At 30.6% G+C, this 17,127-nt stretch overlaps 1 protein-coding gene across 1 annotated transcript in view; it reads right to left on the minus strand.

Moving 5' to 3' along the window:
• Positions 1 to 17,074, minus strand: part of Pbgs (Porphobilinogen synthase) — a 31,598-nt gene extending 14,524 nt beyond the window's left edge. Inside the window, exons 1-6 of the mRNA XM_067273678.1 lie at positions 16,880 to 17,074; positions 16,244 to 16,391; positions 10,821 to 10,956; positions 10,625 to 10,708; positions 9,150 to 9,294; positions 5,185 to 5,272 (exon numbers count right to left, since the gene is read on the minus strand). Of these exons, the coding sequence (XP_067129779.1) occupies positions 5,185 to 5,272; positions 9,150 to 9,294; positions 10,625 to 10,708; positions 10,821 to 10,956; positions 16,244 to 16,391; positions 16,880 to 17,007 (729 nt within the window). The 5' untranslated portion in view covers positions 17,008 to 17,074. The remainder of the gene's footprint in view (positions 1 to 5,184; positions 5,273 to 9,149; positions 9,295 to 10,624; positions 10,709 to 10,820; positions 10,957 to 16,243; positions 16,392 to 16,879) is intronic.
• Positions 17,075 to 17,127: the final 53 nt, after the last annotated feature.

Here is a 17,127-nt window from a genome sequence, read left to right on the forward strand (position 1 = left end):
AAGTTAAAAAGTTAACGTTCGATTTAGTTTTATCTAAAATCAAACATTAACAAAACATGTAAAGCAGTAAATTCTAGTTTTAACTAGACAAAACGGATTATAACAATGACATCCAGTAAAAACTAGTTTCAACTAGTTAAAACGCGTTTTCACTAAAAACGGGTTTTTACTGTAACACATCATATATATATATATATATGTATATATTAGTATAAAACAAGAGAAAAAGTGAAAAAGAAGATAACTGAAAGAGGAAAATGCACAATGTATATATTCTGATGATATGATATATTACTTAAGATTTAAGATACACTTCACATTTCTGAACTTAAAGTTGAAGGGTGGTTGAGATCAGTGGCGTAGCATAGTGGGGGCGGCAAGATTTCACAATTAATAGTAATAGTAATAATAATAATAATAATAATAATAATATAATACACAGAACTCGCCCAGGAAATAAGGCATCTGTGGAGGATGGATAGGTGCTTATTGTACCTGTTGTTCTCTCCTCTACAGGTGTCATACCACACACACTACACAAAAGCCTAGGCACATTAGAATTGAATAGAAACACATATATCACTCTACAGAAGGCCACTATATTGAATACATGTCATATTGTGAGAAAATTCCTGAATACAGACACACACACTGATACACTTCTTTAATTTCTGTTTTGGTTACTATGCCTTGACTTTGGTCCGGCATAGTACACAGCCACCGGTGTTAACCGAGTATATCTCACTTAACCCAACATAATAATAATAATAATCACACTCATTGACAAACACAATAAAATAACTCTCCCGTGGTCACCACCTGGTCGTGGTGGGAGAGCCCAGTAATTTTACTGATCCATAGGGCAATGCAGGCTGGAGCATAAGCTCCTGGTAGGGACACCCATGCCAGTAAGGTCTATGGGGAGAAATGAAGCTAAGAGTGACCACGCCCACATTCTGTGGAGATATTCATCATGGTAATAACTAGATCAAAGTGTGATACCGGCTCGGACGTCGCCCGGGTTAACAAGGTCCGCGTTCGTGGGTTAGGCAGAGGCTCACGTTCGAAAAATAGGTCACAGTCTCCCTTGGTTACCGGTGGCGAAAGCAGCACCGGCCCAAGCATGGCTACTGCAATGCCCTCAACAGATGTGAGGAACCAACCCAGCCTTGGTGTTTCTGTGGCAATGCATCCACAGACCACAAAGGCTGGAAAACCACGCCAACGGATGAAATGGACAGTAGAAATGAACGAGTTTATCATCCGTACTTATTACACCATCACAAAACTCGAAACAAACATGACAGCATACAGACAACAACTACACCATAGATTCACACAACAGTATCCTCATCTCACTGTCACCGAACAAAGGGTTGTTGATCAAAAAAGAACAATTATACACAACAACCTTATTCCACAAACAACACTTGAACTTATCAAACAACAGGTTGCTGATCAAATACATCAACAGACAGAAACATCTAACATTAATGAAGATCATGTAACCTGTCAGGATAATCCAGCAACAAGCATTGATAATAACACACATACAACAATTACCACTAATGATACTACAGACACTTCCTCATCCATCACTGATAACATAGACTTGGATTTAGTTAATACGCTCTCACTTATATTTCAGGAAACACTCACTAAATATACAGGTACAGATCCCACACAACGACCACGAATACCAAAAATCAACACGTCAAAGGAAGTAGGAAAAACACTAAATTATGTAAACACTCACTTACTACCACACTACATTCATTCAATTTCTACACTCGCAGACATTCATACATTAGTTTATGCTGGGGCAGTCACAGTAGTGACACACCATGGACTGAAAGTACAATCACAGACAAATACACAGAAAACACAATTCTATCACAAACCTGCCTGGCAGAGAAGAATAGAAACACAAATAAATGACATTAGACAGCAATTAGGCAGGCTAACACAATACACTAAAAACAACATAACACCCAAATTAAGGAAACAGCTCAAAAACATTTTCAAGAAAATAAAAACACACACAAAACATGAACATCACAACACACACATTACAGAATACATTGATACACTAAAACAAAAACTTGCTGCCAAAGCACGTAGACTCAAACGATACAAAACATGTACACTACGAAAACAACAAAATAAATTATTTACAAACAATGAAAAACTCTTTTACAGACAAATTAATAACAAAGCAAACACTGATACACAGCACAGTGGCACACCAACAGAAGAAGAACTCACAACATATTGGTCTTCTCTTTGGTCCAGTGCTGTCACGCACAATGCTGATGCAGGCTGGATCGAGGAGGAGAACAGAAACTTGCACAACATACCAACTATGCCCCGTGTTGAAATAAACATACATGATTTCCAATACACTGTTAACAGAACACACAACTGGAAGACACCTGGTGTAGACAACATTCACAATTTCTGGTACAAAAAGTTTACATCACTGCACCAGGAACTAGCTAAACATCTAACACACATCATCATCAATCCACAAGACATGCCAAATTTTCTTACTCAGGGCATCACCTACATGAAACCTAAAAACAACAATACCACAGACCCCACACAATACAGACCAATTACATGTCTTCCAACACTCTACAAATTATTGACATCCTGTATCGCAAACAAAATATACAAACATGTTGAAGAACACGACATTCTAACAGAACAACAAAAAGGTTGCCGTAGAAACCACAGGGGATGCAAAGAACAGTTACTCATAGATTCAGTCATTCTACGGCAAGCACACAGACAACACAGAAACATACACATGGCATATATAGACTACAGAAAAGCATTCGACAGTGTTCCACACAGTTGGCTGCTACATATCCTACACATGTACAAAATACATCCATCACTCATTGCATTCTTTCAAAACACTATGCAGCACTGGAGAACAACACTACATCTCAGGGTTCATAACACTTCCATACAAACAAACCAAATTTTTATTAGGCGAGGAATTTTTCAAGGAGATTCCTTGAGTCCTCTCTGGTTCTGCCTAGCCCTGAACCCATTATCCAACATGTTAAATAACACACAATATGGCTACAATATCAGACACGAAAAAACAACACAGTTTACACTGTCACATCTCATGTACATGGATGACATAAAACTTTATGCATCCACACAAAAACAACTTCATCAACTCCTACAAATCACACATTCATACACCAAGGACATACAAATGGAATTTGGCCTAGATAAATGCAAAACACTTCACATAGAAAAAGGAATCCTGAAGAAAGAAGATTTTGCACTTGGAAATGGAGACGTTATTGAATCCATGGAAGAGGGCGAGTTCTACAAGTATTTAGGATTCCAACAGGCCAAACTAACAGAACATACACAAATAAAGCAAAGATTAATTAAAGAATACCAAAGTAGGTTAAATGCTATTCTCAGAACAGAGTTAAATGCAAAACACACAGTTAAAGCAATAAACACATATGTCATTCCAGTACTCACATATTCTTTTGGAGTTATACATTGGACTCACATAGATCTTGAGCAACTCCAAAGAAAAACAACAACAACACTTACTAAGCATAAACAACATCATCCTAAATCTGCCACAGAAAGATTAACCCTTCCACGTAAAGATGGCGGACGTGGCCTGATTGACATAGTTAACCTTCACTACAAACAAATACAGTCACTGCGAGAGTTTTTCTACAGAAAACAAGAAACATCACAGTTACATAAAGCAGTAACTCTAGCAGACTCGAATAACACACCATTAAACTTACACTCGCATCATATGGACACAACACAACATGTAAAAAGCATAGACACCATTAAGCAATCGTGGGCTCGAAAGGCACTCCATGGCAGGCATCCTTATGATCTGGCCCAGGATTTTGTTGACAAAACTACGTCAAACAGCTGGTTAGCTCGGGGATGCCTCTTTGGGGAGACGGAAGGATTCATGATTGCCATACAGGATCAGGTCATAAATACTAAAAACTACAGAAAACACATACTCAAAGATGCAACACTCACAAATGACACATGCAGAAAATATCACATCATGCCAGAAACTATACAACACATCACCTCTGGTTGCAAGCTCTTGGCACAGACAGATTATTTACACAGACATAACAAAGTAGCAAATATAATACACCAAGAGCTTGCAAAGAAACACAAATTAGCAGACATCCACGAACCATATTACAAATACATCCCACAGACAGTATTGGAAAACAACACGCACAAAATGTACTACGACAGAGCCATAATCACAGATAAAACAATTTACCACAACAGACCAGACATCACACTCATTGACAAACACAATAAAATCACATACATTATAGACATATCCATTCCAAACACTCACAATATACAAAACGCATGCACTGAAAAAATTAGCAAGTACACAGAACTCGCCCAGGAAATAAGTCATCTGTGGAAGATGGATGGGGTGCTTATTGTACCTGTTGTTCTCTCCTCTACAGGTGTCATACCACACACACTACACAAAAGCCTGGGCACATTACAATTGAATAGAAACATATACATCACACTACAGAAGACCACTATTTTGAATACATGTCATATTGTGAGAAAATTCCTGAATACAGACACACACACTGATACACTTCTTTAATTTCTGTTTTGGTTACTATGCCTTGACTTTGGTCCAGCATAGTACACAGCCACCGGTGTTAACCGAGTATCTCTCACTTAACCCAACATAATAATAATAATAATACAATACACCTGTACAATACACAATAATAATGATTGTTTTTGCCAAAAAGTTCTTTAGAATTACTGTATATTTTAGTCTTTTAAATTGAGATACCTAAATAAGGGGCAGCAAATTTTCCTCTGCCCCGGGTGGCTGACACCCACACTACGCCACTGGTTGAGATGTTTCTGAAATTTGGAGTATTCTTTGTCACTCTTCAAATATATGTATATAATGAAATTTTGCAGTATTTCCTGTATGTTTTTGGGTTAATTATACTTTAAGTGTATCATTAACATTTTAATTCAATTAAATTACTATAGAAAATTACTATAGAAAACTTTAAATCAAAAATATGTTATGCTTTTTTATATATCTAAACTTCTTGAATAACTTTATACTGAATTATTAAAATATTTTTCACTAAAATTTCATTTACTTACAATAGCCAAGTGGGCTAATCCCGAACTTCCAGGAGGTAATTGATAGCATCGTCTGTCACCAAATGATGGAGCAGAATTGGCAGCATTTCTGAAAAATATTCAATTTATATTTCATTTAAATTAACCTTTAATTAGTTATGTTTACATGTAAATAACTCTTTAGATACAATTACAAATAAAATACATCTTTAAAATATTTTAAAACCGATCATTTTTAACTTTGTTCATTTATTTTTAGTTTAATTGATGAAAATAGAAATCTAATAAATTGAGATAATATAAGTTATCTATATTTTGTTAATACTCCTAATTTCACTTAAAGTTGTATAATTAAAGATGCTGTTTACATTTAAAGTTACTAGAGTAAGTTAATATAATTTTTTTAATTAATTTGTTAACTTTGAAAATATTGAATTTCAATCCAAAAAAATTATAGTCTATTATGACTCTACAGATATAATTTCATTTAGAAATTTTAATGATTTATTTTTTATAATTAACAACAACAAAATTAAATTGTAAAAAAACAAAAATTAAGTACATTAGAATTCCAATTATCTGAGATAATATGAACCAATGCTACCATGGATAAGTGAAAACTTGGATAAAATGGACAGCAATGGCCATTCTGGTTTAAAAATTAAGAATATAAAAGATTTAGGCTTACATTGTATCAATTTTAAGCCTCTTTTTATACCATAGTGAATTTTATCATAAAAATGTGTTAATTTTATATATATATATATATATCATTTATTATACAGCTAATGCATACAATAATTTAAATAATGAAAGTGTACTATTGTAAATTACATTTTAATATGAATAGTTTGTCTTATATTGAATTTAAATGATAAAAAGTAACAAACAAATACTTTGTAATGCATGATGTTATCATTTTAAAATTTCAACAAAAAGTCCTCTAAAATATTTTGTTTTATCACAGTTTCTCCTTTCTTTGCCTCAATGTTTCAGTATCAACCACTTGTTCAATACAGTGGAGATTAAAAGTACAGTAGAGCGTCGATAAGTGGAACGTCAGTAAGTGGAATGGCCGGAAAGTGGAACGATTTTCAGTCGGACTGTGTCGTGCTGAATCGAATGTTTTTGATACTAAATTTACTTCTAAAGTATAATTTTCATGTTTTTTATATTCTTTAATATATTTATTTTGTTTGTACAAAATGCAGAAATAATTTTTAACGATACGATAGCCTCGATGATTATTATAAAAATTTTTGTTAGGCTTAAAATCGACGAAAATTCAACACGAAGCGACACGCAACGGAGAAAAATTCAACAGGAAGCGATACGCAACGGAGAAAAATTTGAACATCGGACAGGTTAATGTATTTTTTCGTACAAAGTCGGAAACTGGAACAAATCATTAACTGGAAGGACCCCAGTCCCCAATTGGTTCCACTTTTCGACACTCTACTGTACTACAATATTTACATGCATGATGTATTCATAGCAAATCTTTTATGAATTATAAGAAAAGTAATGTATTCATTTACAAGTTTGCCTCAGATCTTACAGCAGCTCGGTTAATTGGGGTTCAGATAATTGGGGATTTACTGTGCTTTTATTTTGAAAAAAAAATCAGTTATTGTTAATCTCAAGTTTAAGAAAAGCCTTATTGTTGAAAATTGTTTAAATAGTAATAGTAAATAATTTGCATAATAGTGTTAGTATAAAATAGTAGTAAATTTGTAAATTCAATATTTACAAATTTTAGATATTACTACTATTTTTTTTTTTAATTTTGGTCTTACTCTGTGGGCATAAAGAGGAACTTTTTAAATAGCCAAAATGGGTTCAGCCAAGTCCACAATGCATGCAACAGAATGGTGAGGAACAAGTGGCCTGACATGGGATGGCTTATCCAAATTCAATCTCAGACTCTCAAGCAGTAAGTTGACAACTTAACTGCCTTATCTATTTGGCCATCAATTTTTGATATTCAATATTTTACCTAAGTTTTTTATTATTATTATTTTATATATTTTTTAAAAATCAAATCGAAAGACATATGTGTAATGCATTTTTTAGTACACAACAATGTGTTACCAAAAAAAGAAATTTGTTCTTTTCTTAAAATCTTAGTTATTTTGATTGAAATTTATGTTATAATTTTAAATTTAGCAAAACACAAATTATTCAAAACAACAGAAAAACTAAAAAGAGTAGAGCGTCATTTATCCGAAAGCCAATCAACCAAAACGTCGGTTAACCGAAAGCATTCCAGTCAGAAACTTGAATTTCTGCTAGTGCTGTGGCACTGCAATCTTTGGCTGTCTTGGGCTACTCCAATATTTTGTTTGTTGTTGTGTGTGTTTTAGCCGGCAGCCCTGGCACTTTTGTCTGGTGTTTTTCTTAGGACTGTGTGTCGGGACATGTGTCTGGCTGAATCGAAATCTGTTTCCATCTAGGGACGTTAATTTTGGATCTGTGAATTTTATACTTGTAACAGATCATGCTGTAGTTGTTGTACCATTCACAATGGCGACTAAACCTAAACGTGTTGTTCTCAGTGTTTCTGATAAACTTAAAATAATAGATAAGTTGAAATGTGGTGCTAGTGGATCAAGCTTAGCTCAGAAATATGGAGTTGGAAATGGCACAAGATCAGACATTAAAAAGAACAGTGATACCATTAAAAAATTTACGTTAGGCTTAACATCGATGAAAAATCAACACGAAGCGACAAACAATGGAGAAAAATTTCAACATGGGATAGGTTAATATATTTTTTCAAACATAATCAGTTATCTGAAAAATAAGTTATCTGAACAACCCAGTCAATTTGGATAAATGACACTCTACTGTATTCATAAAATGATCAAATAGTTATAATTAGATATTAAATGAGCAATTATTATTTTATTGTGACATCATCACAATGCCAAGCTGCAATTTTTAATTATATTTTTTATTTATTCAATTTAAAATATATGCTTTCACCTCAAATTAGTAGTATCTTGCCCATCAGCTATCTAATTCCTTTCAGGAGAAAATTTTTTAATCAAAATAACATGATTTCCAATGCAAATGGAAAGTTCATATATAGTTAATCAGGACCTCTTGCCCCTAAGATTTCCATATCTGGTCTCAATTTTCATGTATCTAACTCCATTCTCGAGATTAAAGAAGGACAGACAGACTGACAAAAGTAGGAATTTATAGGTCTACAATTTTTTCAAATGGTAGCCCAATTATCAAATTTTCTGAATTTTACTTCATACTTCAAATAGGTTAGAAAAATAATTTTTAAAAATTTAAATTTCAAATTTTAATTGAATTAATAATTATAATCAAAAATTTCTGTGAAATGGCACAGTAACTTTGTGTTCATTTACATTAAACATGTCACATCAAAGTAAAACATTCTGAATAATTTTTATATTAGTCAGGAAACATTCAATTAGCTGTTCTGGCAAATCATTGTATGATACATTCATTAAAGATTTTAAAGAAAGTTTAAAGCCATCATCTCTTTCTAAAAGGAAAGAGATTATGGCTTTGAATTGAAAAGATAGAAGTCTCTTCAATTCAATAAATTAATGAAAAATTATAGATAACTACACATATTATTTAGAAAGCTATATATAATTCTGCATAATCTGAAAAATCCTTCATAAAGCTAAAGAAAATATCTCACTTTAATAAAATTGTCACCATTTGACTAAAAAACTACAGCTAAAACAAATCTAATTTGTATATAAACTTTGTCGTCTAATTTTCCAAAAAATGAACACAAAAGTGAAAATAATAATTTTAAAAGAAACTAAATTTGTTAATATTTTAATAATAAAATTGGTCAATTTAATAAAGTATTTTATGCCATCTCAATTTAGCTAAATTTTTTGATATTTGGCTACAACTTTTCAAGATCAATTAACCAAATCAATACAGTTTAAAATCTTTAGCTTAATCCCTAATTTAAATCAAACTCTGTTACTTACCTGAATGGACCATAAAAACTGGAAGCAAACTTTGCTGCATAACTAAGTACAGCTACAGAGGAAAGTTTCTTGGAATTAGAAAGAGCTTTTTTTATGGCACCAACTCTACCATCCATCATATCAGAAGGAGCAATAACATGACAGCCTAAAAACATATTAATGCAAAAAGAAAAAAGATCAAATTATTCTACACCAAGATGTTATATTGTTTTATATCTATGTATCAATTTCAATATTTCGATGTATAAGAAAATATTTTGTGAATAAAAGTTTTCACAAAAAATTTTGCAAATATTTTGTAAAAATTTTATACTTGATAAAAATTAAAATTTTGTTCAACCTTTGTGTTCTCTTAGAACTTCTGTTTTGTTTCTGAAAAAAAGTTAACTAGGCAACGTGCTTTTGTTTTATTTATTTTATTAAACTTTAACTGTTTTAACATTGCAATTTATTTGTTATCATTCACACAACATTTTTTCCAATTTTTAATATTTTATGAAATTGTTATAATAAATGAATAATAAAACAATTTAATAAAAATAACTGACAAAGATTAGACAATTATTTTTAATAATTCATTAAGGTATCAGCCTATTGCTCTGGAAGACCTAGAATCAAATCCAAGAGAGCAACTTGTTCAGAATTTCTCATAGAAAGTCTGACCTGGATATATCAATCCTGTCCCTCATTTCATGCAGCCTGTGAAAGCTGTGAGGGATTGATAAAACAGGACTCTTTTTCGATGGTTTCTTTTTATCTTACATGTGATTTTACATTTTCATTGATATAAGTATATACAAACATTTGTATATACTTCAATAATATAAAAATGTAAATTAACATGAAAGACATAAGTGTCAAATGTTTTTATTTAAACCATAAAAGTAGTTTATGTCATTTATTTTTTAAATTTTTACATTATAGTTCTTTACAATTTTTAAAGTATCATATTACAGCACTTTACTGGAAGTTTGGCAATTTGTTTATTTACCTGTAATGCCTATTGCACACTATCGATTTTAGTTGAGCAACTTTCTAGTTGACAAATTTATTCGAATGTGAGTGTTCGCACTGGCAACTTTTTAATCACAGCCTGTTTTATTTTTCAGGCAGCAAGACTGTTACTTTTTAATATGTAAAAAAGGAAATGCAATTGAACATAGCATTGACTAGAGATTGTTTAGTTGCTGACTCACAGATGAGACAGCAATTAAAGAATCATTAGTGCTCTAATTTTTGCATTTGAAATCAAAATTTAAAAATTACCAGGAATTTCCTAGTAAACTAGTATGCTTTTAAAATTTACCATATTATTGGTACTAAAAAAAGATAGTAAATTTGCAACCCCTAATATAAAATATTAAAATTCCATGATTCAATATGTTTAAACACAACTTGTTAAAATTTTCTACATTTCTAATAAAACAATATTATAACTTAATTTAATAATAAGTTTTGAGTCATTAAAATAATACCTTCTTTTGCATAAGCGACTGCTATTTCAGCAATACGACAAATACTTTTATCATTATCAATATTTCCATCCTCATCCAAAATACCTAAATAAATGTTTTGCAATTAATTAAATACTACAATTAAATAGCAAATTAAAATAAAAGAAAAAAAATTCAAAGTGAAAAGCAAAAGATAAATATTTATGAAATTATTTACCACAATGTCCATGATTTGTGTACCCACAAAGACAAACATCACAACAAATAAGTAATTCTGGAAATGATCCCTTTAATTTTCTTATAGCTTGAATCACAGGTGATTTAGGATTATCAGCTGAGGAACCTCGTGCATCCTAAAAAACAATTTTCAATCACACTAATGCATTATATTGAGAACATTATTAGTCCTTTAAGTTTCAAATAATTTCTAAAAAGATACAAATACAAGAATGATAGTATACCTACAAACTAAATTGATGTTATTGGTTCCAATAACATCCATATTAATAATGTTTTGATTAGATTTCTTTTAGCATATGTCCTCTTTAGTATTTTAGAAAATTTATATCATGTAATGCAATTATAAATTTTAGTTATTTGCAATAAATAAAATGACAAAGAATTCATTTCTATTATTTGACTTATTACAATGTAAAAAATTAAAATAAATTTCTTGATGTAAAATTGAACATATTTTTTTTTATTTAACATTTTTTTTTGGAATTTCAATACTCCATTTTCAGTATCTATTAACTCTCATCTTGGTGTGTAGAATATTAAGAGCTCACTTGGGGCATGTGTATCTGTGGGATACATAATGCAAATTAATACAATTTTTATATTTTTATAAATGTATTTGATTGACTATGATTATATCTTCAATTTCTACATTTTCTCTATTATATAACAGTATAAAATATTTGTGGGTTTAAAAAAGATTTTTATATATATTTTTTGTAATTTGATTTGTAAATGCAAGAAACTAAACTTATCAAATTTCAACTCACTATAAATTATTTCAACTCACTTATTGACATCAAATTGGTGTTTAATTTTACAAAATTGTATTATCTTTCAAGTTCAGGGTAGTAAAGCTTTGTTTATTGTTTCCCACAAAAGTAACAGACTCAGCTGGTCTGCCACTGTGAAGGTCAACAAATTGCTTATCACTGTATTATTTTGTTTTCAAAAAACTCCCTTCTCTGTCAGTAGTAGATCAAATGACTAACAAATTATCTTCTTGTACTCAGTAGAATGTTTTCTTTAAGATTTAACAACTATTGTTACCAGTAATAAATTCTATAATTTTATTTTTAATTTTTTTGAGAGATAGTTGTACACATTTCAAAAATTGGTTACATAATTTCAAAAATAGACATTACTCAAAATATTACAGAAAATATCAAAATTTGTTGATGATTGTTTACACAGGTATGTTTTCTATATGGGAAATGAACTGCTCATAAAAATAATGCATGGATCACCAATAATTCAGCAATTTACTAAATGTCAAATCTGCAAATTTAAAGCTTAATAATTTAAAAAATATTAATACAATTACCAAATAAATGTTTGGGTCACAATTACTAAATGGTATTGCTATGTAATGAACATAAATTTTAATTGTTGCGAAACTGAAAGTTTTAAATTTCTTATCATGCTTTGATTGCGAGAAAGCTGGGCAATAACACCAAAGCAAGAAAATTGCATTGTCAAAAATAGTTGCAATGGACCATTTGAAATGAATTAAGTCATTGAAACTAGGAAAAAAAAAAAGGAAGTGTAGCATCGTGGTAAAGTTTAAATATTCTACATTATTTTATCGAATCACAACTGTTATGTGCAACAATCAAGAGTACAGCACTTTCACACAGAGAATTTACTGAAGGTGCTAGTAAGGTATTGCTTTCATAAAATTTCTCCAAAAAAATGATCATAAACTTGAAAACTGCTATAGGAATTGCTTCAGAACAAATCAGTTGACAACTAATACAAAGCCTGCAGTTCAACTGTTATTTATTTTTGAGAAATTCATAGAAAAAAACTGCCATGTATTTTCTGGATACATACACCCCAAGATGAGGGTTAAAATTTGTAAATGAGAGAAGGCTCAATGATAACTTAAGATTAAAAAGTATACAGAAGATAAATAAATTTAGTAATCACTAAGATAGATAAATATTCCATTCAAAATACAGTAGAGCATAGATTATCCAAGCCCCGATCAACAGTCACATCAGTTAACCGACCGCGTTCTAGTCGGCAAATTTAAGTGTCCGATAGTGATGTGGCGCTACAACATTTGGCTATGTCTTGGCTACTTTAATATTATTTTTGTTAAATGTTTGCATGTTTTAGCTGGCAACATTGGCTTGACCATGAAAGGGAGACCAGTATTTAAACCAGGCTTAATTTTCAATTTTTTGCTTTATTTTTGTATTTATTTTGTGCAAAATAAAGAAATAATTTTTAATGATACAATAGCGATGATTATTACTTTAAAAAAATACTGTTAGGCTTAACATCAATGAAAATTCAATGCAAAGTAGTTAATAGCAATATACTAATATACTAATTACATGGGATATACTAATATACTATACTAATAATGTATTTTTTCACACTTTTCAGTTATCTGGTTTTTCAGTTATCTGACCAACCCCAGTCCCCAATTGAGTCGGATAATCGATGCTCTACTGTATTGTAAAAAAAGGGTAATAGTATTATAAAAAAATTTCAAATATATATAAGATATTATGGAGTTAGTAGATTAATAAGAAAAAAAAAACACAAGTCTAAAAATGAGAATAATAATGATTAGAAACAATAATTGTTTACCTAATGTTTTCTGGTTTAAAATACAAAAAGGAACTAGCTCTACAAAAATTATTTGGGTTTATACATATGTAAAGAAGAGAACATTTGATAATTTATGTGGATGATACATTTAGATAATTTAATTTATCATCAAATGTACTGTCTTTTAAATTTAAGTTTGTTATTTATTTCTTTTATTTTTTTTCAATTTAAAGTGTATGATGAAAATAAAGCTCTCTTGGATAAATACTACAGTAGAATATCGTTTTAACAGATCACCCAGGCCATTGAAAATCATCTGTTATTCTGAGAATTTGTTATATCAAGAACAACGAATTTCCAGCACTTTCAGGAAAATATCCATTATTTTATCTCCTACATATAAGAAATACCTATACTTGAAATTATTCAGTCTCTTGAATCTGTATTCTATAGAAACACATGTTACAAAATTGTATATTATGCCTTACATGTGTACAATAAAGCTGATGGAAACTGTATATACTGTAAGCAGCACAAAAACAGACAAATTATGTATGCTCATTAGTACTTCACTCAACTTCATGATTTGTTTGTTTGTTTGTTTTGATGCCGCTTTTCGGCCTATTAAATATAACAACTGCTTGTTTGTTTATGATGAAACTCATCGGGAAGGTCTTCACAACTTGAAGACTTGATGTTCTCACTATTTTGGCACTACACTTGGACCTGTGTGGCTCCTCCTCAATCATATCAGCCTGCTGACTCTCTTTGTGCAATTCTTCAATTGTACTGTACATATCCAGATGTAACAAGTTCATCTTCAAACTCTATAAATTCCTGGAAATACCCAACTATGAATTTAATCGTCACTATTGTATCACTTCAGAACAAATCAGTTGACAACTAATACAAAGCCTGCCAACTAATACTGAAATACTAAACATTAAAAAAACACAAAGTTTACAATAGGTGGCACTAGAAAAAAAAATCCGTTATTTTGAGTTACAGATCTGCTAAAAAAGAGGTAGAATCACATTGATTTGACAGGACCTGGGAGAAATCCATTTTTCTGAGATCTGTTAAAATGAGATTCTACCGTATATGAAATATATGAAAGCTTGAAGTAGCCTTCAAGCTTTCATATATTTTTCCAAAAGGAGCTATATTTTAATGCATACAGAGACAAGATAAGGAAGAAAAAATTAGCAAAATTAAAGAATAATTCAAAAATACAAATAATGTTAATGATAAATGATGTTTGAATAAAAAAAAAGCATGTTTCTTTTGTGAATTGCTTATTTTTTTTGCTCCATTGAAGTTGTCAATATTATCAAGCATTTTTTCCACAGGATGTATGTACTATACTCTTTTTACATGATGTTCTTTGGAACATACACACCATGCAAAAAGCGAGGATAGGTATATAGGTATATTTTGCCAAATTACAATGATTTTAATTAACCAGATCAAATTTCTGATGAACTTCTACTAATCACAAAAAATACATGAAATTTTAAGCTATACACATTATGGAACATGTATCCAAACTTTAAAGTTTAATCTTTATAGCTAGGAAACAGCTTTAAGTAGATATTTTATATTATCCCATATATATTATAATAATAACAATAATATTACATATACAAGGTAGCTTCAAAAAGTTCCTGGAATTATGCTGGGTTAGTCAATTAAAGGCAATGAAAAGGGAACATGTATTGCATGTCTTAGCTAAACATGTCAGGAATAGAGAAATATGTTCAAACAAATCTGAACTCACTGCAAAGATAACAACAGTTACCATTCACTGAAGGTCGTGTTAGTGAGACATCGTGAAACAGTCTGGCAAAAATGTCTGTGGAAGAACAATGTACAAAATATCAAATTTTGTGTTATTGGGGGAAAAAACCTTCTGAGATCTTGAAGATGCTTCAGGAAGCATATGTTGAATCTTCCATGAAGCATTCTCAAGACTGGGAAAGATGCTGTCATTAGGGACAAAAAAGTATTCCTTTTGATTTGCAAAGTGGTCGTCCATCAACATCAACATCTGAGGAGAAAGTGTCAATTGTATGAAAGATTGTGAAGTCAGACAGACAGTAGTCAATTGAGCAGATTGCCAAGACAGCAGGAATTTCAGTTGGAAGTTGTCATTCCATCCTACATGATCAATTGAACCTGTACCATGTTTGCCAACACACAGTGCCACAAATGCTCACAGTGGACCTCGTGCAATTTCTACCTCTTCCCTCAGTTCCCCTACCTTCTTGAAAGATGCCATCAAGGGATGCCACATTTCAGATATGAAGATGAGGTTATAGAGAGTGCAACATCTGCATTACAGGCACCTGTCATGAGACCACTTCCAAGAATGCTGGTATAATTGCTAAAAACATTGGCAAAAGTGTGTAGTTGCTGAAGAACAATACTTTGAAGGACACGTTGCTTGATTTGTCAATTTTACACATACTTTTGAGTATTCCAGGAACTTTTTGAAGCTTCTTATGTATGTTGAAAAAATTATTTAAATTATGATCTAATTTTTCTATGTTGTTATTATGCTGTACTTGCATGTTAACAATATAGAAATATATAAACAGAAACATAATAACAAAACAACAATATTTAAAAATATAAAACTGATGAATAAAACTAAAATCCAAATAAATTAAATTATTTTGAAATTATTTATACTGCACATTATTAATATTGAAAAATTGTTTCAATAAAGTTTGATTTAAAATATGCAATTTTTTTCTGCAGTAAAATTATTACCACTTATTTAGTAATACTGTAGTATTAAATTGAAATATATTAGGTCTCTTGAGAGTTGTTTGTATATACCTTAGGAAGATTAGTGAGCACTCCAAATATTAGTACAGAACTAAGTCCTTTTTTTACTAATGGTGTTAAGTGATCTTCAAGTTTATTTATTCCATATCTTTTAATCCCTGGCATAGATGAAATTTCTTGAATTTCATCAGGTGTATCTCTGAAATAAAAAGAATTTTAATTTATTATTGTATTCACATTAAACAATTTATATTTTGAAATATTAATGACTAAGCTATTAAATACAACTCTAACAAAATTTAAATTTTACAAAAATACTTGAAATTAAAATGTAAATGAGAATTAAGTCATCAGATACAATATGTTTTTCCAAACATAATACATTATTCACTTTCTATCTATTGGAAAAAATTATTATTATTATTATTATTATAAGAATGTTGTTTCCATAAATATTTAACAGGAAAATAAATTTTCAAAATACCTACAATTTCTGCACAAATCAATATTTATTTTGCCCTTTAAATTAAATTAAATTTTTACTAAATAGGGGATAACATTATTTGCTATATTGATGTCAACATTGCTTACACGTCAGTGGATTATATTTTCGTTTACAATATCATAGTTCTGACTTTATCGAATATGATTAAAAATAATTATGCATTTATCAATTAAAATACTCACATGACGAATATTGGATAGAGAAGATTAAGTGGAGTAATACTAGTATTAGAAGATTGCCACTGTCTTAATATTGGATGAAACTGAGCGCTATGTAATCTACGCTTCGGCTCTGGAGCTTCGAATTCCATGTTTCAGAATTTTACACGAACTCGATCAACTAATGCCACATGACCAACTTCTTTGCCACTTCTACGATAACACACGTGATTCGCTAAACAAAATCCTCAATGCCACCTATTAACAAAACA

The sequence above is a fragment of the Centruroides vittatus genome, unplaced genomic scaffold (genome assembly GCF_030686945.1).
Source record: "Centruroides vittatus isolate TY-2023 unplaced genomic scaffold, ASM3068694v2 contig_484, whole genome shotgun sequence".
Taxonomy (NCBI): domain Eukaryota; kingdom Metazoa; phylum Arthropoda; class Arachnida; order Scorpiones; family Buthidae; genus Centruroides; species Centruroides vittatus.